Source organism: Argentina silus (assembly GCF_951799395.1).
Source record: "Argentina silus genome assembly, chromosome: 11".
In the NCBI taxonomy this organism is placed as follows: Eukaryota; Metazoa; Chordata; class Actinopteri; order Argentiniformes; family Argentinidae; genus Argentina; species Argentina silus.
The window spans coordinates 18,676,349-18,703,111 of NC_139665.1; the positions used below are offsets into that span (position 1 = coordinate 18,676,349).

General features: G+C 47.2%; 1 protein-coding gene across 2 annotated transcripts in view; it reads left to right on the forward strand.

Moving 5' to 3' along the window:
- The first annotated feature begins 859 nt into the window (after positions 1-859).
- arid1ab (AT-rich interactive domain 1Ab) overlaps positions 860-26,763 on the forward strand; it is a 36,372-nt gene continuing 10,468 nt past the window's right edge. For both annotated transcript variants that reach the window (XM_083680924.1, XM_083680925.1), the window contains exons 1-7: positions 860-2,008; positions 13,793-14,008; positions 14,799-15,485; positions 15,847-15,963; positions 25,182-25,422; positions 25,584-25,673; positions 25,818-25,985. In XM_083680924.1, coding sequence (XP_083537050.1) covers positions 1,100-2,008; positions 13,793-14,008; positions 14,799-15,485; positions 15,847-15,963; positions 25,182-25,422; positions 25,584-25,673; positions 25,818-25,985 — 2,428 coding nt within the window. In that variant the 5' untranslated portion in view covers positions 860-1,099. The remainder of the gene's footprint in view (positions 2,009-13,792; positions 14,009-14,798; positions 15,486-15,846; positions 15,964-25,181; positions 25,423-25,583; positions 25,674-25,817; positions 25,986-26,763) is intronic.

The following is a 26,763-nucleotide window of genomic DNA, read 5'->3' on the forward strand; positions in this document are numbered from 1 at the left end:
GTGGGGGAGAGCGTGGTGTTCTCATTTGATTATTTACTTTATGCTTTCTCAAAATCTCCCTGGCATCATACTAGGCTTTTCTATTTAACCACAAACATATTTGTAGGTTAATTTTGCTTTAGATGTAGCGTTCTATGTTGGATTTCAGTGGCCTACACTGTTTTTTTTCTCTCTCTCTCACTCTGCGTTTCTCTTTTTTTCTATCTTCACTTCCTGCTCTCTGACTGGCTCAGTCCATCCCCCATCCTTCTTCCTTTTCTATCCTCTCTCTCTCTCTCTCTGTCTCACACACGCACACGCACTCACACACACAGGCTATAATTTCATGCTTTCCCCTCCACAGATCAAGCCCTCTGCTGCTGTTTCTCCTCTCATTTGCTCTCAACACATGGAAGGAATCACTCCCACTCTGTAAACTCTGACTTTATGAATACAGTCACAGCACAATAAGCTGCTCAATTATTATACTTCATGAAATATGTGTCTCCAATCCATTTCAAAAACTGAAGAATAAGTATTTGAACATCTTGTAATATAAATGTATGGATCCTCACAATATGAAGCTTCAAAACACATAGCCTACACAGTGTTTTACAGGTTATGTGGTTGTACAAAAGGTCAAGAATTTGAAAGGTTATGAATCATACGCAATGTCATATTTCTAATGTTTTGCTACAAGACTCTCAACTTCTACATGAATCGTTCATCACAAAATTAGTTGCATATCACTGTTATAGTCCGCTTCCAGTGATGTCCTACTCCGGTCCGTCTTTTGCGTTTAACTGTACGCTTCAGTAAAATGGCTGTGTCTCGCGGAGCCTCGTGCTGGTTTGGTCGGTTTCTTGCTCATACTCTCGTTCTGTAACAGAAGCCCCCCCACATTTTGTATCGGTTAATTTAATTCCCTGGAACCGTATTTATATCCTTCCAGTAACTTTTCAGTCAAATCGGAGTCGGGAGTGGATGCCGGATTAGGTCCGGAGGTAGGGGTAATGAACCGGGACACGGGTACATTGTTATAAAGAATTGTATTTATGTTCAATGCTATTCAGAGCTTGATTGTGAGTGACTCGCTGTGAGAGAGGGAGAGAGGGATATCATGGCCGCTCAGGTCGCTAGCGTCGCCACTCTCAACACTAGCCCGCCATCCGAACTTAAAAAGCCGGACCGGGAAACACAGGAGGAGTCGGTACCGGGAGAGAAACAACATGAAAATAAGGAACCGGGATCTGACAGCGGATCTCCGGGACAGAAGGAGCTGCAGGACGGGGCCGATGCTGGAAATGTAGGGGGAGGTGGGGATCCTGACATGAAGAACGGGAACGGTAATTCGTCCAGGGTGAATAATAATAATAACAACCAGAATGATTCAGGGGGACAAGAGGGGAATAACCATCCCGGAATGGCTCATCACCACTCGGGCCCCTTTCCTCCACCTCCTTACGGTTACAACCAGCACTACAGCCGGGCCCCTTTTCATCAACATGGCGGACAACAAAGCCCTGGCATGGCAGCTGCAGCGGGGCCGGCAGTGCAGCCAGGAAGCATGATGGACCCATACCCGCCCAATTCGCATGAACACGGCTTCCCAAACCATTTTAACAATTACAGCCCATTCCCGAATCGGACTTCTTATCAGGGCCAAGGATACGCCATGAATTCCCCGCGTAATAATCAGCCTCCGGCGGCTGGGGGGCAGCCAGGCAAGCAACAGCCAGCGGGAGGAACTACAGCTATGGCTGCCTCTTACAATAATCAGAGGTATAACATGGGAAACCCACAACCTACGTCTACCCCGACTTTAAATCAGCTCCTAACATCTCCTAGCTCCACAAGGAGCTACCAGAATTACCCACAAGGAGACTATAGTAATCAGGAAGGGGCTAGCAAGGGACCAGCAGACATGGGCAGCAGCCAGTATGGTGGGGGCCATCCGGGTTGGCAACAAAGGAGCCACCATCCTCCTATGAGCCCGGGAAACACTGGACAACCTCTGAACAGAAATCAGGTAAACTTTTCTTCTACTGGTCTACTTTGAGAGAGTTAGAACAGCTAAACAGCTCTGGGTAATGGTAGAGTGTTGCATATTGCAATGGACCTGCCATTGTCTATCTGGCTCTCTAAAATGGCTGCCTCTCTGTTTTTTTCCCCTACAACCTCCTATAAGACCATTTAAATAGTAAAACAAGCTATGCTTATGTTGAAAGACTAAACTGTCAACGCCCCGGGTAGATGTGTGAAACATTGCTTGGTTGGGAGCGAAGGGGACAAGAGTTTGTGAGGAGGAATAGGGGGGCTAAAATGTGGTTTTTCTTTGCAAAGCTTGTGATGCTTCAGTTCAAGACAGTATGAAGCGCAATGATACTGTTCATTCTTGAGCAATAAAACGAATCCCTGTTGGAATAGTTTTTTTGTTGTATTCACTTGATGTAGTCTCACGTTTTGCTGGAGGCTGTAATACCAATTTGATTACCAAAATGTACATAGCAAGATGTTAATGATAAAGATGATGTTCGATTATATCGGAATATTTGGTAAACAAGCGAATTGCATCAAAAAGTACGACTCTTTTGCCAGAAGTAACCATGGCCGATGTTTGTAAATGTAGCAAATAAGTAGCAACATTTGCTCCTCAAGCGCAGTAAGTTCACTGTATCGTCTGGTAATTATTCCGATTGTTAGCTACATTGTAATGAAGAGGGGTGTTTCATTTGACCATTTCATTCCGGAGTTCTTCCCTGTGCCGCTTGTAAACAGGGCCAGTGATTTGAGTAAGTGCAGATTGCTTTGCTTTGGGATTTGAATTATGGAGGTAAAATCCTTCTGTCAAAGCCAGGAGACAGTTGGTCTTAGGTTGACATGCTAGCTGAAATCTGATTGGCTCCCCATCCTCTGCTCCTGGCCATTTATAATTGCATCTAATGTAATGCTGCAAAAATCCCAGATTAGCTTCGGCAGTGTCAAAATGACAAATCATATTTTTCAGCACTTAACCATTTTCCGGGTGTACTGCATGCGATTCGAACACAATATTGATTTTGATTGTGGTCGACAGTCTGAACTATTACATTTCACTTGAGTTGTTGTTATTTGACATTTCAAATAAAGTCAACGAATGTGTGAGCAAATTATATTTTGGGGGTTTCCTTTTATTGAACACATCTTGTTGGATCAGTCCCCCTGCAGTAATTTGCATGATGTCTGTATGACTTCTCTCTTTATACACTGTTTGGCTAACTAGCATCTTAGCAATACTTTACATGTTAAGTTATTGTCTTGATTGTTTCACAGGCACAAGACCACGGGCTGAAAATCTTGGTAAACTGAGTACCACACTTCATGCTGATTCTGTTACAGCAGAGGGAGTAGGTGTGGCCGTTTTCTCCTGGCCAGAATGCTGTTCCTCACTGATTCTGGAACAGTAGTTGTGGAGGCCAGAATGTCTTGAGTTCTGTGAGAGAATCAGACTGGCTGCAGTTGTTTACAAGCAGCCAAGGTGTCAGCCAAGTGTCACTGCTTTGTTCACTGGGTTACAATGATTAGGCCTACTTTCTCATTGCAGAGTGGGTAACCATGTCAACAGTGGTAGCCTATATCCCTCTCTCTGAAGCCTAGGTGTAGAGTTGTCATGACACACCTGAAAAGTGATTTATATCCTTTGAAGTGTAGATGATGACACATTTTCTGACATCGCGACGTCTGACGAAGGCGTTATCGTAGCCTAATCCTGAAGATTGTTTTGATTTGTTATTCATTTTAAGACAGGTTTCTATTTATTGCTAACTCACTGCTCAATTTTGCATTCATGGGCCCCAGGATGTCTTTTTAATTTGTATTATTCTTCTCCAGGTGAGTTCATGCCACTGGAAATTACTGTTAAAACAATGTTATTCCTTCTCAGAGGTGTTTCTAGGCTGTTAATTCCTCTGTAGATGTGGCCTGTCTAGTGGAGTGGACAATTTAAAACTCAGGACTGCAATTTGTGGTGAATTCAAGCACAGGTCTGCATGTGGAGAGAGGGTAAATAAATTGAAATTAGCCCATGCTGTAGCAATCAACTCTGGAGAGCCTTGTGCAAATCAAGTTACTGTTAAATCCATTCAGTGATTTACATATTATTTTTTGGAAATGTGCTCACACACCTATGTTCTTACACTGCTTACACTGGAATAATTGAACCAGAATGCACACTCCTCAGCCTGTACATGCCCTTACTCTGCAGTGCCTGCAATGCCACTCACCTGTACGTAGGCTACCTTTCACTCCGTTGATAATGCTATGTTTTGACTTCCTATCAGAGAAAGGAAGGTTACACTGGTAAATTGTTTGGAGAAAGGCTCAATCGCAAATATTCCTTTTTTTGTTATTCATCTATTTATTTTTTACATTACGTTGCCCTATACCTGTGTCACTGCATGTTGTACAGAATAGTAGCTACAGCAATTGCTTTGTAATAATAGCACAAGTAGTTAAGCTATTTGTGTTAGGCTATAACACAAGTCAAGGATAATTAGGCCTGCTCCTTATTCCACCTGTCCATATAGCCTAGGCCTACCATGTCATTCCCTTTAGGACTACTGGTTAACAACATGTTATGGTTACTATAGCTTAGTAATTACAGCAGTGTTACACAGGTATAGGGACAACTTAATGTAAAGTGTTACTGAAATGTTTTCGGTGGACTCATCTCTGGCTGATCTGTGTGTATTTTCCTGTTCTCTGGCCACGTCAGAAGGCAGGTGTAGAGCTGAATGAGAAAGAGACTGCTTGCTAAAGGTGCTTTGGAACGGACTTTGAGGCCAAGCTGAAGCAGGGAATTGCCTCTCTGGGTGAAAGTTCTGCTAATTGGCGCTATCTGTGGCAAAGCCTGCTTTTGAGTGTAACCATTGCTGACAGTAACACTCTGCTTTTGAGGTTGAAATTAAATCTCATTGGTGTCCTGGAGATTCAAGTAAAGTGTCAATTTATTTTGTTACATTATTAGACCGTAAGAATTCTCATTCAAGGAGGACGTAGATGTGGTATTAGGCCATTGTTGTGTGGGCAGACATTTAGCCTAAATTTGGCTTTTGAAATGTTGTGTCTGTGTATTATTGAAGTTTGACTTGGGGGCCCTGATGTGGCAGCCAGCCGTCCAAAGTCCAGTAGAGGCTTTAGTTTGACAAGCATTTGACTTAGTTTCTTCTTCACTCCAACTGCCCAGAATGGTATTGACGGTTACAGTTTGTGTTCTTGTTTACTACCTGAATCTGTTTTTTTGGCATTGCCATGTGTTAAGGACCTAGTTTCCCAAGTCTGTAGTCTATCTGTTGTCTGTAGATTATTGTAGATGTTCTATTTGTTCAGGGAGGCTTAATCTATGGATGTTCACCTAATTCTTGGGTTTGATATGCCATGTGATCAGACAGTAAATAGTAGCATATTGGTTGGTGGGCTATTTGACAGTATTTTGGGTATATGTTTTGCCCAGGTGTTTCCCGGTGGTGGAGTGAGAAAGTATTGATGTTCCATAGCCAGTGGGATGGTGGGGAGAGGTGTGCTGTTCACTCAAGGAAGCGCTCAACTGTACACCAGAATTAGTCTCTAGTGACGAAGCAGCAGGAGATCAGTCATTTTTGCTGTATGTCTGCAACATTCAGTGATCTGAGCGATTTGACAGTTGGGAGACATGATCAGAATAGGAACCAGCTCTTTTTTTATGTCAATTTTCGCAGGGACTTCAGTGACGTACCAATCAGGGGAGAGAATGTCACGCTAGTTAGCTGCGGGATAGGCTAACATCTAGATTGTGTCTCCCAGAAGGAATGTCTCCAAGTGGAAGCGCAAGCGATGTCTCAAACTAAAATCAAGACTGGTGTGAATGTACAGTCAGCTTGCAATGCTGAGTAATGATTCTCCACACGCCTCATGGACAACACGCTGCCTCATGGAGGTGTGTATGTGTGTGACAGGCTGGTGTGTGTGTGTGGGGGAGGGAGGGAGAGAGTGTCAGTGATATGGAGGGGGAATGTTTTTTGTGAATGATTGTGTGTGTGTGTGTGTGTGTGTGTGTGTGCGCGCGCGCGCACTAACATTACAGTGGAGGGTGGTGGAGGGTGTGTGTTCCCGGAGGATGCCTCAGGAGCTGCTCTGACCTGCTCATGCTCCATGTGCCACCAGCCACCCGTCTCTTCGGTAACAGCGGGCTTTTCCATCCCTGACACGACAGGCTATAGGGCAACGCAAAGGAGGACAGTCTCTCGCTCTCTCTATCTTTCCATCTCTCTTTGTCTCCCAATCCCTCCCCACCCAGTCCTGATCTTTACCTGCATTAGCGGATTAGCCTGTCCACTTTCCCCATCTCTTCTCCTCCAACTCACTCACTCACTTCCCCCTTTTTACTAAGCTGCTCTTCCCATAGCAGCTTCAGTGGTTTCTCTGAGTATGGGGCAGGACTTGGGGCAGGACTTGGGACACGCCAGTGGTGTTCTATAGTGGACTGGACGCTGCATAATAGCAAAGAATGCTACCTCACCCTACACATTAAAAAGTGCAAACACCTTCACAAATACGCAGAATATTCTTCCCAACGTATGGACAAATGTCAAACTTGGGCATTTACAATGAGCCATGTTGGAATGTAAGGGTAATTCATTTCTTTTGACATTTACCTTTAAAATGCGCTAGATTAGCATAGTAATATCCCTCTCCAAGCTTGTGCTAGACTGCAGACTTCATTTACATGATGTATCATGTGTATTTTATGGGAATAGTGTTTAACCTTTAAATGGGTGCTGCGGAGAGCGAATGAGGGTTCAGTTGTTGATCCTGGTAGGTAGAGATTGATGTTACCTCAAGGCTCTTGTAGGATGGGCTACACTGCTACAGTTTATGCCGCTGCACAAGCGTGTTTGCTACCTGCTTCGATTCCACAAAGAGCATTGGGTCGCTATCCCATCTCTCTGGTGGCACTCCATTAGCAGGCCCAGTGTAGTGTCATAGACAGTGTTCTGACCTCAACCGTGTGCCCTCATCCTATACCAGCGGGCAATCCTTCCTTCCTTCCTTTCCCCTCATCCCAACCCTCACCTCCCTGTCTAATGTAGATGTGGCAGCTCTATCTGTTACCATGTGTGTAGTCCTCCCTTTCGCCTCAGGATTTGCATGCCTGACGCCTAGGCTAACTGTTTCTTCCATTGGAGAATGTGCAAATTCACTAGTCCAATGGTTCTATGCCTCCTGAGGCAGTGGTCTGTTAGTGGTTCCTAAACTGTTACCTGCTATGACCTACCTAACAAACAGTTCTTCTTTTTTTCTTCCCTCCCCAAAAAGTTTTACTAGTGACCTACCAAGTAAATTAAATCAATGATGTAGGCAAGACCCAGTCTTAAACATTGATACAGTAACACTTAAGGGTGTGAATCTTTCCCTTCAGACCAATTCGATACGCATCTAAATACATGGTCTACGATATCGTAAGATACATTAAAACATTGAATGATTCGTTACAGCTCTGATTCGATACGGTTCAATTCAACATTAAGGTAATAACGTTCATCTTCCAAACAAGTCCCTGTGTTTATTTCCGCACAAGTATTCAGTGCATTGCTGTGAACTTGCAAAAGCTTAGTTGTTTACTAAGATAACATCTTAAAACAACTGCCAGTCACACACAAATGAAATGAATTGGGTTAGGGATTGGGGAAAATAGAAGATTGTGGGTCTAGTAAAGACAGAGGGCGGACAAATGGGTTGTGGGAAGAGTTGGCAATACCTGTGGCTGAAGATGAATCTACGCAACAGTGTGTTCTTCGGGTTCAGTGACACCATGCTGTCTTCTCAATTGTGTTGAAAGGTTGGTGGTACTGCCCCAGTATTTCTAGTTTTTTTTATAGAATCCAAAGTGTTTCCGAGTTTTCGACTTCGGACTGGTTGCCGCGTTAAACACTGTGTCCTCCGACATTTTCGCAAGCTCAAAGGACAATAGTTGTTTTGTTGAGTGTGGCTGGTGGGCGTAATGAACAGAACAGATACCGTAAAGGTTCACAATAAACACCCGGTCTCCAATAACAGTCTCATTCTAATATGCGCCTCGTTGTTAAAGCAAAAACACCTGGGCTGTTATTGGACGTTTTACGGTTGATCGCAAAGACGGTGAAAGGGCCACCTCTATTTTGGCAAGAAGTAAGAGAATTGGGATGATGCTTCCCAAAATTAAAACAATTACATTAATAATGCGATCTGTGATTGCCGTATCGGTTTATGGCCGGTTTGTGACGGCCGAACCGATTTCCACCTAAGTTTGGATCGGTTTGGGGTCTTCGAATTGGTGCAGCCGTATTGTAGATGCTTGGACCGATTTGCATCGACGTATCGGTGAATCGTTACACCCCTAGTAACACTCCATAGAGTTTCCCTATGCTTTTATCTGTGTAATAAAGCTGTTATTACTGTAATAACATTATTTTATGTTGTAACATAGTATTTAAGCCATTGCATGATGAAGTTATGCGGTTTGTGCAATAACAAGACTCATGTCCTGCCTAACAGCATGTTACACTTTCTGGGGAGGTCCCTTCACTGGTCTATGATTACGAATACATTTGCATTAATATCACGTTACATAATATAGCACTTTGATATCACATTTTTTTTAACATTACATTCCTCAGGCTGTGCAGACTTGCATGAATCATATCAGCAATGGTGGTGGTGCTCTGCGACTGATTTGTAACAGTGAGGCAGTGACCCAGGTCCTTAGGTGGCCTTCTTGTTTCATTCAGCAGCAGGGTATTCTCGGCGTGGTAGAGTGACACACTTATCGTAATGGGTCGTCCAGGGTGCTGGTGGTCAGGCTGAATAAGCATCCTCAGTGCAGCACCAGCAGAGACTCGAGCCTACTCTGGAACGTCGTGATTGTTTCGCCTCCGCAGCTAGAATCGTGTCTCGGTCCGTTTGAGCTCTGAGTCAAACCCCACCACCAGCTCTCTCCTCAGGATGGGAACTCGAGAACGGTGACCTGGAAGATGAGTTTGGCTGACAGGTTGACATTCTGCAGTCAAGGGGAATGTTCAGTCTCTTATATCTCTGACCTGACATCACACTGACAATGGTGGCGGCCGTGAGAATGTCCAAGGCAAGCTGCTCTCCTTTGCACCATCAAAGGGGAGATTTTTGTCACTGAATAATAGCATGTCTGGCAGCTCAGACTTCACCATGGTGAACGCTGAATGTGTTCAGTGTGATGGCTATATCATTGTGTTTTCTAACCATATGAGGGAACAGTATTCACAAGGGTGCAAGCAAAACTGAGTCATGTCAAAATTAGACAAAATTACAAGAAACAGTTTCTCGTCCAGCAGGGAAAGAGTTGAGCATGCAGAGTGGTCCCTCACTTCTCAATCTGAACTTGTCTCAAGCCAATGCAGTATGCTTATAAGTGCCCTATCTTTTATCTCTGTTTCAAGCTCAATTGGCCTGTTAGCTTAGTCTCATCCCATAGCTTCCAGGACGCAAATTGAGAGTTTTTCATCGATGTGTGGTGAGCTCCTTTATTTCGTCTCCCCCTCTAAATCTTAAGAATTCTTAAGAACAGCTGGGTGAACATCTGGGTGAGGAGTGTGATGCCTCCGCAGACTGGAGGCATGGAGCGGTCAGCTTTGAGTCGTAACCACTGCTTTTGTAAGCGTTGCGGTTGATGTGGTGAGAAGGGAAACAAATTGCCTAATTGAGAACATGGCATGGTTTTAGATTTTTGTTTACATTAGCTTTTTAACAGGTACAGATCGTTCCAACAAAACCCACCCAGCCAATTTACAACTTAGCCTCTGACCATAATGTATACTGTAATGTAAAAAAACAGCAATTTAAAAACACTTGGGCCAGCAGGCTGTTCTTCCTACCTTTGTGGTATGTGATATTAGTATGTTACATACGATATTTATATCAAAGTTGTCATAAATGTATTCTAAACGTGTAATGTGTGTGACAGCCCATCTGAGGATGGCCCAGTGTGTGTGTGTGTGTGCCGGTGTGCGTGTGGAGGGCTTTACTGCAGAACAATGGTCTGTGCAGTGCCTAGGCCATGTGGCCATGTGGTGGATTAAATTAGCAGCAGTTGTTTATCTGTCCCCAGTCCATCTGTTTGACTCGGCAGAGTCGGCGAGATCTCTCCTCAGGCACAACTCCAAGCCCCCCACTCCTCCACACACACACACACACACACACAGACACCCCGCCCCGAATCAGTCCCCACCCCCTCCACCAGCCCAGCCATGAGACAATATACCCAGTGCAACCTTTTCTGCCAAGAGTGCTTTGGCTTTCCTCTATGCAGATTAGCCATGTGCTAATTGCATTTATTTATTTATTTTTTTCGGGAAAGAGAAAAAAGGGCAGGGGAGGAGTTTCCTCCAGCGATTGATTAGATGACTGGGCAGAAAGATTGCGCTGGATGGGTTGAGTGAGCAAGATAGTGAGCATGGGTGGGTGTGGGTGTATCTGCTATCTAATGATTTTGCTCATAAACCTTTAAGCTTCATTCACTAAGTTTGTATATTTTTCTTGTCTTCTCACCTGTCAGTAAAAAAAAAAGAAAGAAAAATGCCATTGCAAGCTCATCTGGATTCTTTGTTTTCAGGAAAAAAGCCTAAAAGCTTGATGAATTGCCACAATTAGGGAAACTGCAGGATTTTAAAGAGGTGATTCACCAGGAAAAGAACATCTTTCAAAACCGTGCTTTTAAAGTACAGGCCTGCGTACATCTAGTGATTGCAGGAATCATAATCAGAAGCGAATCCTGATTGATTTTGTTTAATTACCTCAGAGACGGTCTTTATTCATAGAAGCTGCACTGTTTTACAGCACACTTCTGCAGGTGAGTTAAGGAGCGGAAAGCCTGCCATAACAATCCTTGACCCATCCAGAATATAGACAAAGGCAACTTGCGTGTAAAGCGGCGTGCTTTCACTCTCTCTCTCTCTCTCCTTTCTCTCACTCCTCGTTTTAGAGGAGCCCTTGGGAGGCCTTGAAGATGCAGCGTAGTCTGTGTCAGAGATTTGAACAACTTAAGCAATTTGAAGAAAAGGGTTGGTAAACAGATCAATGGAGACATTGAAGAAAAGCTACCGACTTACTGCTCTTTGATCACTGAATGCTGTTGGATCTTTTGTTATTAATGTAACCGAATGGAACACTTCAATCAGTGGAATTACTAAATGAAATGTCAGTCCGTACGTTTTTATATGTTTTTTTTCATATATTCACTCATTGTCTTTTTTGTAGTCATTAATAGTGGAATACTCCTGATGGTTACTCTGGGTATGGACTAATTGAATTATGCAATTAGAATGCATGCATACCCCATTGTTCCCCTGCTGGTGATTAGTCTTTTAGGATGATTGTGGCAGGCCAGAGCCTCTCCCTCAGGCACTGGTAGAGTCAAGGTTCTGTATATGCACACAAACAAGAGGGTTGTCATGGGGACGTCAACACAGTGGTACAGTGGGAAAGAGAACAGGTAATACTGATTTTAGTGGGTTCCAACAACTTATAGCTCAGTTTGGAGAGATATGTATCCTACGGTTGAAGTCAGGTAGCTAATGTTAGGTAGGAAAACAAGGCTATTTCATTTACATGGACCATTTGGCTAATGTAATGTAAGAGCTAAGGTCATAATGATATCAGAGTAGGCCTAGCTATTTACCCGTAGAGACGGAACAGTTGTTCTATATCTATGCTATGGTCCTCTGTGGCTCAGTTGGTAGAGCATGGCGCTAACAACACTAAGGTTTTGGGTTCGATTCCTGCTGGGACCATATATACTGAAAAAATTATGCAGTCACTGCAATGCAAGTCGCTTTGGATAAAAGCGTTAGCTAAATGGCATAATATTATTATCTTTTGCATTTACCCCTGTAGCCATCCAAGCCTAGAATGATGGTGTACTATGGGTAACACTTTACGTTAGGGTTCCCTCTTCCAGTGTAATAACACTAATGACATTTAACAACATTCTATCGACATACTGTTACGCAGTACATTAGTACGCAACGAAGTTAAGCAGTCAATGTTATTACACAAGTGGAATAAGGACTAATGACGCTCTAACCAGCTCTTTTAGTAGCTTTAAGGCAGCGTTTTGCAGTTACTATTACTAAGCAGTCTGTAGTGGGAAACCCTGTAATGAGCTGAGATGTCATGGCGGTATTGCGTGAAGGTTGGGGATATTGTGTGGCTGGCTCTTTACCATACAGCCACTCAGATGGGGTTAAAAGTGCATGAGGGGGTCACAGGAGAATGCCTACTGGGGCCTGTTACCTCTTCCCTGCAGTGTGGTCCGTAATGACCCAGGGGAGCGTAGTAACACCTCCTCTCCCCTCCCATTTTCCCATGCACACACAGAGCACACACACACACACATACACACTGTCCATGAACCTGGAGGAGCTCAGGAGAGTGTGGCCTGGGGGAGGCTGGCTAGAGGTAAATTGTGGAGTGGAATCTGTTATCTGGGATGATGTGACCCCCTGACTGCCCAGAGGCCCTGTCATCCCCCCCCCCCCCCCCCACCCCCCCCCCTGCTGTGTAGTCCCTCAGCCTCCATACCGCCGGTGTCATTCATACCGTGCCAAGACTGCTTTATTAAAACCCAGGAAGAGCCGGGCCTGGCCCAGGTTCAAACAGCAGTGCAGCTGGGACCTGTTACATTTTCGGGCAGACTGCCCTCAGTCTCGCAGGCTATAAATAGCTTTGGTGGTTGTCTTCCTAAACCAACGAGTGAGGTTTTGGGGAGAGAGAGAAAAAAAAAAAGCTGATTTAATAAATGTGGGAAGAAATGAAAGCTTTGTTGTCTGCTGCCTGTCGCCCCCCGGTTGAGGATGCTTTAGGTGTCGGTGGTACTTCAAAGCATTCAATGTAGCTAGCATCCGCTTTCAGATTGTGCAGTGATGGCATGGCATTTATGTACAAAGGTAGATACTGAGATGGAACAATATTAGATTGCCCTCGGTGATCTGTGTCTGAGTATCCCATCAACACTGTACGTGTATGTGTTTATATTGGAAAGGTCCAGGTGGGATTCCTTCCTGCTCAGTTCCTCATTCACACACAGCCATTGGAGCTCTATGACCTTGGCTCCAGCTGTGGGACCCTCATTCAAACCTGTGGATTTACTTCCTATACCTCCTGCTCTCCACCTCTCCAGCATGGCTGTGACACCAACCCAGCCATGTGGAGATTCCCCCCCCCCCCCCCCCCCCCCCCCCCCACCAGCCAGGCCCAGCCAAGGTCAGGCCTTTCCCCTGACAAGCCTCCAGCTGAGGGGTGGGCTCCGCTCCAGCCACCGCAGACACTTCCAGTTCCTTGAGCTTATTTTCATAGAAACACTCCCAAACGTCTCCACGTAACAGTATCCACCCACTGGCACAATGATCTCCTGGGCAGGGAAACAGTCCTGGCGGATATAGTGGGCTCATTCATTCATTCATGGCCAATTTTTTTTCCCTTTTTAGTGGGAAACTAATCCAGCATACTGTTTTTTTTTTATTGTAGTATTTCTTAGCTATAGTTTTTTTTTTTGGAAAAATGTTACGCCATTGCTTACACAGGAGTTTGCAGTGACATGCCATAAATTGTGCTTAGCTTTGATTCATGTTATAAGTATCTCCTAGGGTGAAATCTTCTGACAGTTGGTTCAAAAACGATCATCAGGAGTAATTGGAAGATGTGTAATGTGTGTTTTTAATGTGTGCGTACCTTTTTGAATGCATCAGTCTATTTTGTTGTGGTTTCTAATGAGCCCTCTGTTCTCCAGCCCCCCAGCCCGATGGACCAGGTAGGGAAGATGCGAGGCCAGGCGTATGCTGCTGCCAACCCCTACTCCCAGCAGCAGCAGGGACCCCCACCTGGGGCCCAACAGGGCGCCTCCTACCCAGGCCAGGGTTACGGACCCCCTGGTCCCCAGAGGTACCCCATGGGTATGCAGGGCCGCACCCCTGCCGGCATGGGTAGCATGCAGTATGGACAGCAGGTAAGTGACTCGCACACTCATCCTATGACTCCCCTCATTCATAGTTATAGTAGACCAGCAGTCCAAAATGCCTCTTAACCCCTTCACACCGGAGAACATGGCTGCCTCTTAATAATAATAATAATAATTATTATTATTGATAGATTCATCCACACCGATCTGACAGGGCAGAGGCAGGGGGAAGCTATTTCCAAGAAAGCAACTGCCGTAGTGCTATCACCTGTCGTCGTGTTTTTAATAAGATCATTGCAGATGAAGGACAGAAGACAAAAGGGAGGAGGCCACTTAAACGAGTAGAGATGCAGGCCGTGTGTGGGGCCTCCTGTCCATTGCGTTGTGTGGTTATCTCACACAGGCCTGTTGGGTGGCTCATTGTGGGCTTGATAAGCACCCCACAGAGAAACGGCTCTTACAGAACAGCCACTTCCAGCATGTCTTTTCTGCTCCTCATATTTACTTGGAATTCTTGAGAGGGTAAGTGGTCTGCTAGACAACACACACAGCTTTTTTTTTTTTTTTGTCCCTCTTCCTGCTGTACTCTCTCTCCAGCAAGGTCAGCATTTTCTCTTTTCACGCTTCTCGAGAGTAATGAAATGCAAAGACTGTGGCGTGTGAGAGTCTTCATGTACAGAATTGCAGGATGAAAAATTGGAAAAGCTTCCAATGCCCAGTGGACGGTTCAAGATTTAAGAAAGGCCATATTTTCTGTTTCATATCTATTTAGATTTAATAATTTATGATTTTTTTATTCTAACCGCTAGCTCTGATTGTGTCTGATTCCCTTTTGTAGATGGCAGCCTATGGACAGCAGGGGCCGGGGGGCTATGGTCAGCAGAGCCAGGGTTACTACGGCCAGCATGGCCCTCCACCACACGCCGGCCAGCAGCAGTCACCATACCCTGGACAGCCCCAGAGCACCCCTGGAGCCCAGGCACCCTACCCCCAGCAGGCCCACCCGTCCCAGCCCTCCTCTCAACACGGCCAGGCAGGCGCTCCTTACCCTCAGCCCCAGGGCCCCCAGGGTCCTCCCCAGAGTCAGCCTCCCTACAACCAGCCCTCGCAGTCCCAGCCTGGCCAGCCACCCTACACTTCACCACAGTCTCAGCAGCCGCAGCAACAGGGGCCCCAGGCCCAGCAGGGTCCCCAGGCCCAGCCCAGCTATTCTCAGCCTCCAGGCCCAGGACAGCCTCCACAGCAGCCCCCCTCGCAGCAGCAAGGTCCCCCACAACAGCAGCAGCAGCAACAACAACAACAACAACAACAGCAGCAGCAGCAGCAACAACAACAACAACAACAACAACAGCAGCAGCAGCAACAGCAGCAGCAGCAACAGCAGCAGCAAACGGTGCCCCCGCCACAGGCCCAGCAACCACCAGGTCATGGGCAGCCTCAGCAGGGCCAGCCCTCACCCTACTCCCAGACCCCTCCGCTGCAACAGCAGCAGTCGCCCTTCCAGCGGTTTCCTCCTCCTCCCCAGGTAAAACACCACCTCTGTCTGTCTCTCACAGCTCTGAGTCGGGGAGCTTCTCAGGGTTGACTTGTGTGGTGAGAACAGTGGTTTTGAAGACTAGCTAATTCTCAAAACAGGATGTTTGCATTGGATTGGAAATGTATTTAACATGACCCCAGGGTCAAAAGTCAATTATCAATATATAATTTTTGCCAAACAGTGTTAGCCGCAATGTGTTAACCGTGCAAGATCGTAGTGTTCGCTATTGCCTTCTGTTCTGTATATAAACATAAAACCTGACCTAAGGGTATCTGTTCATCTTGACTCCGATGCTTCTTATCTCACACTTCTTCTTCTTTTCCTCCACCCTCTGTTCTCCTTCCCTCAGGAGCTATCCCAGGATTCCTTCAGCTCCCAGTCCAGCGCTCCCCCCTCCAACCAGCCCATGGCTTCCAACAAGAGTGGTCCGGAGGACAGCATGCAGGGTCGGCCCTCTAGCCTGCCTGTAAGTCCCTCAACACACACTACCACCTCGAAAGACACACACATACACACACACACACACACACACTCTCTCTTTCTCTCTCTCTCGCTACCTGCCTGTCACTCAATCAACCACCCATCTTTCCACCACCTTTTGACGGTCTGTCCTCCCACAGGCCAACCTCCTGCGCTGACCTTGACCGTTCACATGGTAATCAGCTGGAACGTACATGTCATGTTCTTTGTAGCCTCTGTATCTTAAGTTTGGGGAACGTCAGCATTGCGAAGGTAGCCCTTACCCCGGCCCCTTCAGGCAGGCAGGCTCCACAGGGGAGTTATAGTGAATCAGGTTTCTGAGAGGGTAGCTTTAATGAAGCCCAGGAAGGCGTCGAGCAGCGGATGGTGAAAGTTACAGTTTTAAAATCCCTTTTTTTTGAGGAACAGGCAGGAAAACTTATAAAGGATGCTTCAAAAATGGGCCTTTTTAAAAATTATTTCTTCACTTGAAATGCTTTTATTTCTGCTCATTCTATTCTATGCCAATGTGTACCGAATCCGGTCCTAAATTGGCCGTGATGCGATCGAGGTGGACGAGTTGAGGCGTTTAGAACTTTCGCACCTCCCGCCGAAAGAGCGTAACACTTTGTGTTTATAGGTCAGAGAATGGAGATAACCTCATTCAAGGCTTCAGGGAGGGAGAGTGAGGAATGAGATCATTAATGAGAGAGAATGAAAGTGAGAGAGCGAGGGAGGGATGAGCGAGGGAGTGCAAGCAAATGACTTAAATAGAGTGAGTGATTGGGATGTGGGGGAAGATGGAGGGAGGACAGAGAACGAGTGAGGCAGAGAGAGAGAGAGAGAGAGAGAGAGAGAGAGAGAGAGAGAGCTGTCTGTGCCAGTGGGGGATGCCCTCAGGATGTGTTTCCCTCCTCTTTTATTTATTTCTGTTATTTATTTATACATTTCTCTCCAGGCTCAGCCATTGGCCGTTAAGGCTGGCCATGCAGGGTTTTTTTTTTTTTTTTTCCCGGGGATTCCCCATCGGCTCTGTGCGATTGGCCGTGAGAGCCATTAATCTGGCTAAGGTCTGGATGAGCAGATTCCACACTGCCAGCCTCTCACCCCTCCCCCCCTCCTCCGTTCCCCGTGGAGCGCACATGACACAGTGTGCAGATTAGACCCCGCCAACTTTAGCCATGCTTTCACACACAGCCAGCCAGACAACACCTCAGCTAGAGTAGCAGAGAGGCAACACTGGCAGCCTAAGCCATGTGTTATTAAAGCCACTGGGCCTTAGCCATGGCAGCGGAGAGCCCGCCAGCGAGCTACATTTGCAGGTTATGTTGGGTAGATAGTCTCAGACCAGTTGAGGTTCACTGCCTTTTAGCAAAAGAGCTATGTGTGTTGGGGGGGGGGGGGGGAAAGTTAGCCAGACGACACGTCAGCTACTGTACTGTAAATGATGACTGGTGTACCTAATTGAGCCTAGGTACTAAAACCAGTCTGTGATGTTAGTGTGCTGCTATTCCTGTGGGAATATAGTCAAAACCGACTGTAGTAAGACTCTGGAAAAACAACAGTCAGCTTGAGAAAGAGCATTGGATGAGGGGGGGGGGGGGGGAGGAACAGCCGGCGAGGTTGAAACCAGCTGGACGGGTTGAACTGGTTCCTCGTTTGTTTTCACCGCGGATACAGAACACACAGACACTCTCTAACTGTCAAGCTCAGCAAACTGTCTTCCCTATTACTGCTGTTATAATGTTCACTTGAATTCATCTTTTAATAACGTTTCCCTTTTCTGTTTGAAATGCGTCAGCCATACTGTTCATTTCCTCAGCGAGGAGAAATGGGCTCACACTCTCTCGTTTTTTCATTTTGGCTCTCCAAATTATTACTTTGAAAGCTTAGGATCTCAGCTCTTTCAAGTTTGTCAGGTCTGAAATTGGTAAGGACAAATCACTCTGATTGCCCGCTTTCTGAGTCCGAGTCAATTTCTTTGGGCTATTGCGACCTCCAGTAATCTAGATGGAGCCAACTAAGTGCAACATAGTTCATTGTCTTATTCGATTATACCCTCCGTTCATGAATTCCTCTGGGAAAGCCTTTGTCAAATCAGCATATATTAGAAAATGGTTAAAAACAACCACCAACTTGTTTTAACCCCATGGCCTACTGTTTTGAACAGTTTTTTTTGATTGTCAATATAGTAAAGGCGTTTAAAAAAAAAAAAAAAAAGCAACCCAGGAGTGCAAGGTGATTTTATCTTGCTTAATGTCAAGAAGATTTCCCCCCCAGCCATAGAAGTCTCATCTGTTGTGAATACCTTTTTACTATCTATTTACTAACTTTGGCGTTCCATAATGAGCAGAAGCATGTGGGGTGAGGTGAGCTAAGGATTTGTTCAAGCCAAGGGCAAGGCTGAGGTTTAACCCCGTCTACGACTGTTGTTGGCCTTGGGTGGGTGGGTGAGTCGGTCAAGGCGGTCAACTCGTAAGGCCATGGAGTCATATGACAGAGGCTTTTCAGAGAAGACCTTCTGGATTTATTCCATTATTGCTTTCTGATGCACCGTTTTGACAGTGAGCATTTATATCAAGTGCAGAGGGTGAATGTTTTGTGTATAATTACAAATTATTTTAATTTGCAAATTGTTTTGTTTTTTTGTGTTTTGGCTTGTATGGCATCCAACCCGGATCAGTCTCCCCTTTTTTATAAGGGTTTGCGCGAAGGTGTAAGTGTGTCTCGTCACTGTGTGGAGTGGGTAGGGCTGGTGCAGAAGGGGGGAGGGGAGCTGCCTCTGTAAGTGCCTGTGTTGTCAGTGTCAGGCTTTCACTTTCCCTGGAAGTGACACTTCCTCTCCATGTCAGCCCGTGGGAATGGGAATGTCTACCCCCACTCCCCACCCGCTCCCTTTTTTTAATCTTCTCCTTGCCCTCTCAGAGCTCTTTTGTACCCCTTCCCCAATGTGGGGCTAATCCTACTCAGACCCGCCCATTTGGTTTTGGTCCTGTGCACCGCCAAGGATTCTGGGATCCGTGAGCAGAGCGCTCCCTTTCTCTCTCTCTCTCTCTCCTCCACTGTTGATGTGTGGGGACTGACTGAATGCGCTCCGGACTTGAGAGGAAGGTCACATGTTGGTCACACACTCGCTCTGTTGTCCCCCCCCACCCCCCCTCTCCTTTCCTCCACACCAACAAGGTTTCATCTCAAGTATTTTAATTCAGAACTTTTGTGGGAGGGTTTGTGTTGTCCAGCGTGTGTGTGCGCATCCGTGTGTGTGTGTGTGTGTGCGAGAGTATGTGAGAGACTGAAACCCAAATGGGCCCCTCCCTTGGATTCTTTCACACAAGAACTCCAGTGGCTTGCATCACAGTGGACCACCCACATCTCCTAAACAGCCCCCCATGACCCTAAAGCGTATGTGCCAAGACTCATGACCATGTGCCAAGCCCTCTCCCAGTCGTGCTAGCTAGCCCTCAATCCTCTACCCCCAGCCTGTGCAATGCTCTGCTCTGCTCTCCTGCTGCAGCTCAGCTTGTTTGTGCGACACAGCTCTGGAGCAATCCCCGCCCCCCCCCCACCCGCCCAGCCCCAACCCTTTTGCCTTTCGATATATAGAGTATTTTCTCCCTTTCTCTTTTCTGTATCTTCTCCTTTTTAGTTTCTCTATCTTTCCTCTTTCTGTCTCTCTTCTAATTTTCACTTTTTCCTTGCCTGTTCCCCCCCCCCCCACACCTCTCCTCTCCTCTCCTCCTCCCCCTCTCTCTCCCTCTCATTGCCTCTCTGTAAATCAGCTTTCGTAACGCTGCTCGGCTCAACCTTGTTTTGCGAGGCTCTGCTGATGCAGTATTCAGTGTCTGGGGCGTGTTTCCTGTTGCTATTCTGGGGCCTGCGCTTCCTGTGCGTACGTGTCTTATTCAGATTCCAGGGCCTCTGTCTCTCTCGTTCTCTCTCTCGTTCCCCCCCCCCCCCCCCCTCTCTCCTCTGCTCCATCTCACTCGCCTTCTCTCTCTCTCTCTCCCTCCCCCTCTCGCCCTCTCTATCTCTCCCTTTCCCTGTACGTGATTTTTAATTAACGTAGTTTCAAAAATTAAATCTGCTGACAATGTATTGTTTTGGATTTGCCTCAGTGAATTGTTTTGAGCTGGAAAATCCAGCCCTGCTTTGCTCTTGTGCGCACATACGCACAGCACACATTCTCTCCCTCACACACACACACGCACGCACACACACACTCTCATGCCCCTCCCCTCTCCCCTCCATTTCTGCTGGGCTGAGCTAGTTTTGCAGCACAAAGACCGTGGCTGACTGCAGCACTGTCTGTCCTCTGCTCTCTCCTGCTCTGAGGGACTGGATGACTCTGTATATGAAAACAGCTCTGTTTTAAATGGAGAAAGGCTATTGGTGAAGTTACCATTTATTTTTCTATTCTCCAGAAATTCACTGGTTCTGTGTCAGACTCTTTGGCAGAGCCCTCTAGATTGGGTTGCTGGGCGTCTCACTGTGGGAGGGGCGTTGCTCTGGTGAGCAGGCAGACTGGCTCTAGGGGTCTGGAGCCTCCCGCCCTGCCCCCAGCCTCCTCAGCTCTCTGTATCCCAGCACCCCTCACCTCGGCCTGGGCAGCTGTCTGCCTCACTTGGGCATCTGTGTGGTGCTCTGGGACTCCCCGCTACCATTGTGATCAGTACAAAAGGCCCCCCCACGCACACACCATCGCCCCATTATTCACAGCAATCAGACCGCCAACCCCTCCTCCCTCCGCTCTGCTTTACACACAGACTGCTGCAGTGTGTGTGTGTGTGTGTGTGTGCGCGCGCTACTCTACTCAGAGAGGCTCAATTAAGCAAATGTTGAATGTTTATTAGCTACTCATATTATGTGGGCCTAGCCACTTTCCTGACAAAAAGAAACAATTATAATTTTCATCTAAAATAGGAAAATGGCAGCTTTGCAATATTGATTAGTTTCTGACTATCTTATTAGTTTTTTATATATATGTTTTGTGTGTATGTTTATTTCCCCTTCCCTTTCCCCTACTTTGTCCGTTAATTACATTTCCCATGCGATGTCCTCATGAAGTAATGGTTGTCTCGGGAGCTGGGGCTGCTGAGGGATCTGGCCGGTTGAGGGAACAAGCCTCTTTAATAGCAGGACTTATTAGTGAGTGGCCATGTCGAGGAAGGAGCACCTTTTTCTTTTTGGGGCCCTGTCAAAGTGCCACCCTACCACTCTGGAGTCGCTGGGGAGAGCAGGCTTTTTGATGTAGTGAAATATCACAGCTAATTTATTTAATAATTCGATTTTTTTTGTTTTTGGCAGATGTTTGCGTTTGTATATCATGATGTGGATTATGTAGCATCTGTGTGTGCATGTGTGGTGTATATCATTGTGTGGATTATGTAGGATGTGTGTGTGTGTGGTGTATGTTGTAGGCTATACCATTGGTGTCGTGAGTTTCTCATGAGCCTTGTGTTCTGAAACACTGTAATGGCTGCTGCTGTATGAAGCAGGGGCCTGCCTCTCCTCTCTTCTCCTCTCTCCCTTTCCTCCTCCACAGTGGGATGGGAGTGCCCCCTTATGGTTGAGCTCAGCCCTGCAAACCCAGAGCTGGGGCTGTGTTGCTCTGTCTTAATGCCCAGAGTGGGCTTCCCAGAGCCCCCTACAGTTTATCCCAGTCCCTGTTTGGAGGGGACACCCCTAACATGACGGAGGGACCAGTACCCCTGTCTGTGCCCCCTCACCTCCCCTGCACAACACTAGTCATAGGCCCCTGCCAGGGATTGTCTGCCCATGCTCACCCATCATCCATCACAGAAAGGTCAAGAGAGGAGCCATGTGCCCACTGGATGTAAAACGGGTTGTAAAATGTCATGGCATGACAACACACGATAACTGAAATAAAATATTTTTAAATGGAGAAGACTGCGTGTTTGAGTTCAGGTATTGGGGGGGGGGGGAAAAAAAAAAAAAGAAGAAAGAAATTCACTGGAAAGGAATCCTGTCAGATCGGTTTGTTATGAAGAGGTGAATTGCCATTTTCCATGACCCTCTGTGAATATGAAAAGCATGCATCTAGCCTAACTAGAGCTAGCTGAACAAGAATAAACATAAACACATTAATCTATGCAGTGGAGTGGTTAAACTGGGCCCCTCTGTGTGTGTGTGTGTGTGTGTGTCTCTCTCTCTCTCTCAGGCTGCTTCAGCGGGCCCGGTGGCTGAGTGTGTAATTAAAGTCACTGCAGAGCTGGGAGGATGGCTTTGGTCTGTCTGTGCTTCCTGTAACAATGACGGGCTCCTCTTTGTAGTAGCTGACTGCACCGTGACCCCGTGAGGCTCACAGGGAGGCCAGGGGAAGAGGAGAGAGAGAGAGAGAGGGGAGGGGGAGGGGGAGGGGCGGTGTCTGCACTAATGTGTCAACGCACGTGGAGCATGGTAACCATGGCAGCCCGAGAGACGCGGCCAGTTTTTTTTCTTTTTTTCCCCCCCTCTCCAACACCTCCCCCCCCTCCCCCCGCCATCACCTCTCTGGAGGGGATAAGAGCGCATATGTGCATGCGTGCGTGTCTCTGTACCGTAGCCACTGTGTGTGTGTGTGTGTGTGTGTGTGTGTAGGGCTGGGAACAGGAAACCTGCCAGGGAGTAGATGAGGCAAGCCCGAGGGGGAGTGAGGGTCAGGGAGAGTCTGTGACTGAGAGCTGAACCCTGGACCCCCCGTTAGTCTCCAGATCCGGTTACACTACTGGCCCCCCCCCCCCCCGCTCACGGATTCCAGATAGGTTTCATTATCTCCCTCTGATACGGCACGCTCACCACCTCTGTGTTCCACTTTCTGTTTCTCATGAAAAAATAAGCTGGGCAGACTAATGGCTCCCAGTCTGACTTGATTGATTCAGTGAAGTAATCTGCAAATGGAATACATTAGACGGGAGCCTGCGAGAGAAGCAGATGACTAAGGGGACAGCGTGGCAGACTTGTGGTCGCACCAGACAGAAACATGCCTACATTAGGCAATGAGGGGCAGGCAATCACTTTTTAAGATGGTGCCTTTTTTTTTTAGGGATTTATTTTTTTTCTTTTGTTTGTTTGAAAAATTAATGTTCATGAAAACCTATTTTAGTTTGGCTGTTCTCATTTTTTTTTTTTTTTTTTTTACATTTTGTTTTATTTATTTTTTATAAAAGGTTTGAATGCAGCTCTATTGAAGTTCCATGTTAGACAGTAGGAAACACAAAATGGCTGCCACAGAGGGAAACATGGTGCCTTACAGAGCTGCAGCACTGGCTCTCACTCGGTCTCTGTGCAGTGTTGGGTCTCTGTGTAAGGTACATGGTGCTTGGTAAGGCTCTGTGGTGTATGTTTTTTGTCTATCTTAAATCTTATTCAAGTAGACACTGCTCCCCCACCGCACACAAACTCTCCATCCTGCTCTCTCTGCTCTCTCCCTTTCCCTCATTCTCCCCTCTGTCTCTCTCTCCCTCTGTGATGAGTGGCCAGTATGGTGAATGGCTCAGCCAGTCCAGTATTAAGCTCTCTCTCTGTCCAGCTCTGTGCAGTCAGCAAAATAGGGCTAGGGCTCGCTGGTGCTGCTGTGCAATATTGAGCTGGGGAAAATCAATGACTGCAGAGTAGGAGTTGGGAAGAGGCTGCTGCTGCTGCTGGTGGTGGTGTGCGCATGGCAGGTCCCTGGACACAGCTCTGGATCTGTCCAGGGATCATAACTGACAGTTTTGGTTGAATGAGATATCTGGGGAATTTAAGTGTGTGTCTGTGTGTGTGTGTGTGTAAATTAATTTCCTCTTTGATGTCCACAATAGGCTCCTGTCAGATCCCGACTTTTTCTTGTTCTGGTCACACTGCTTGTTTTTAAACCTCATTAGAATGCGGTTGTCTCTGTGACCTGTCAGTGAGGTGAGACTACTGGGCATGGCCTAGGGGATTGACCTCTGCCCTCTGGCCCGGGGGATGGTGGTTGGGTGGGGAGGGAGCGGGGGGGGGGGGTCTCTCTGAGGCGGCCCTGTCCTCTGACCGCTGGGGCTGCAGCTCTGTTGAAGCGGTCATTGTGGCTGCTAGCCTGACAGGCCCTGGCCATCAGATGACTGGTCTTGTGATGTCTGTGCTCTGCCCAGAGTGGGGGGGGGGGGGGGGGGGGGGGTCAGCTGACACTGCTGGGTTTCTGCAGATCGCGCCATGGTTTTTAAGGGGATTATTCACTTGCATCCCGGTTACTCACTCACTGTACCCCTGCACTCCTCTGGGTTGCATGCACACACAGGCGGACTCTCTCTCTCACACACACACACACACACACACACAAACACAAACAAACACAATCCAAGTGTCCTTTTTGGTAACACACACACACACACTAAAATGAGTAATGCCACTGCTATGTGGGATGCACACAAACACACACACACCCCAGCTCTCCTTTGGCTTACACATGGCATGGATGGGTACACATACACATGCATGCTTCCAGTGCCGCCGCTCCTGCATAGGTCGTGGCACGCGCAGCTTTGGGCTGGCAGCGAGCGAGGGAGGAGAGAGAGAGAGAGAGAGAGGAAGGGAAGGAAAGAGGGGAAGGGTGAGGAAGCCTGAATCAGCGTCCTCCTCCTGTCGCTCCCTCCGGGGTTCCTCCGTCAGGTCACGTCCCAAAAATAGCAACGGGCGCCGTTTCAAGTGCAAAACCGCCAGCTTCGGGGCTGCAGCCAGCCTGCGAGTGTGAGATTTCTATGGGAATAGTTGGCCACCTTCCAGTGCGTGTGTGTGTGTCCCTCCTCCTCCTCCCTCCACTTTTTTTCCCTCCCTCCTGATCTGACTGGCAGATGAGCTTGCATTTCTGAACAGCACATGGGATCCACGTGAGGACGGCCAGTGTGTAAACACTCACCTTCTCACAAACATAATTATGCCTGCCTGACTGCCTTTTTGTTATGACCAGCAGCACTGTCGCACAGCTATTCCACTCAGTAACAACACTACCACATGGTGCAAAGGCCTGAGCTGGAAAACGTACCCAGTGGCAATGATTTATTTAAAAAAAATTAAAATAAAATCTGTCACCAGACTAATGTTTTGAGATTGTGTTCGAATTTTTTCAAGTGGTCCACATGGTTCAAGAGTCTGCAGAAATGGATCATCAATATTTTTTTTGGAAACCCGGTAACAACAGAATCATTCATGATCAACAACCATGTTTTTAACCCCCCTTCTAACCCCTTTCTCCCTCTCTTCTTCCAGGACCTGTCTGGCTCCATTGATGACCTGCCCACCGGTGCAGATGGTGCTCTGAGCCCAGGGGTCAGCACCTCGGGCGTGTCCAGCAGTCAGGGCGAGCAGAGCAACCCTGCCCAGTCGCCCTTCTCACCCCATACCTCACCACACCTGCCGGGCATCCGTGGGCCCTCGCCCTCCCCCGTGGGCTCCCCCGCCAGCGTCACCCCCTCCCGCTCCGGCCCCCTGTCTCCCGCTGCTGTTCCAGGTCGGTGGATAAAGACACATTCTGAACTAGAACACACGATGTAAATGATGTCTTAATCACCATGTTGTTTTAAACACTGAGCTTTGTTGTACAAAAAAAAAAAAAGCTACATCTCTCGTGATGCAGAGTGTGTCTGACTTTCCTCTCTTGACGTCATGCAGGTAATCAAATGCCCCCCAGGCCGCCCAGCGTCCAGTCAGACGGAATCCTGCACTCTTCTATGACCCAGTCAGCCATGGGCCAGGACAGGGGTGAGTGTTCACCCTCAGACCCTCTCCACGTCTGTGTTTGTCCAATATGTGTAGAACAAACGCAAGGAAAGGTAGCGGCCAGAAATAGCATAATGTCTCAGAGACGTGGAAGAGTGTAGCTAACCACTGACCTATTATCTCCAGTGTACATGCGGAACCCTCCGATGCCTCCGTACGGGTCCCCACAGCCTGGCTCCGCCTTATCCCCACGCCAGTCCTCGGGAGGCCAGATGCATGCTGGGATGGGTCCTTACCCTCAGAATAATTCCATGGGAAACTACGGGCCTCAGGCCGGGCAGTACGGCCCACAAGGTGAGGCCTTTTATGGCTCATAAACAGGAGGGGGAGTGTGGGGTGGGGGGGGAGAAAAAGATGACAAAATGAAAGTAGAATTGATCATCATCCCGTCCTACAGATCCTATCAGAGCAGAGTAGCCACGTGCTCCTCTGCAGATGAAAACGGCTGCTGCTGTAACAAACCTCTTGATTGTCGTGTGGTGTACTGTGTGATTTTAAGAAGGCTTGGTTCGTGCTCTGCCCTGTTTTGAAAAGATCCAAATATTCAGTCTTTTTTTTTTTTTTTTAAACATTTTCTTCAAAGATTTTTCAATTCTCATCCTAGTGCCATCACCAGGTTTCGTAGGTAGCCTAGATACAGAGAACCTTTGAAGCTGCTTTAATATGTAGCCTAGATGTATAAAAATATATAATTTTACCATTTCCCTCAGAGGCCCTTTTTTTCCATGGGCTTTGAAGAAGTACTGAGATTAGTCATATCAGACTCTCTCCAGCCAACATCTAGATCCTGCTTCATCAGCCAGCTTGTCAGAAGAGAGTCAGTGTTGAGTTAAATTTAGACCTGGATCATTGAAACTCGACAGTGAGGTTACTCTGCACATGGCTGGGTTTGAGTTCACCACACAGTAGACCCAGAAGCCGCAAGGTTCACCACAGGTCTCTCTCTCTCTCTGCTTGAATAAAACATTTCACTTGTAAGTTATTTTCTAAAGGAATTTGAAGTCGTCCTCTGGCCTTGCCCAAGGATGCTTTCTGTGTTTGCTCTAGTTCTGACAGTTTCGCTGTCCTCTCC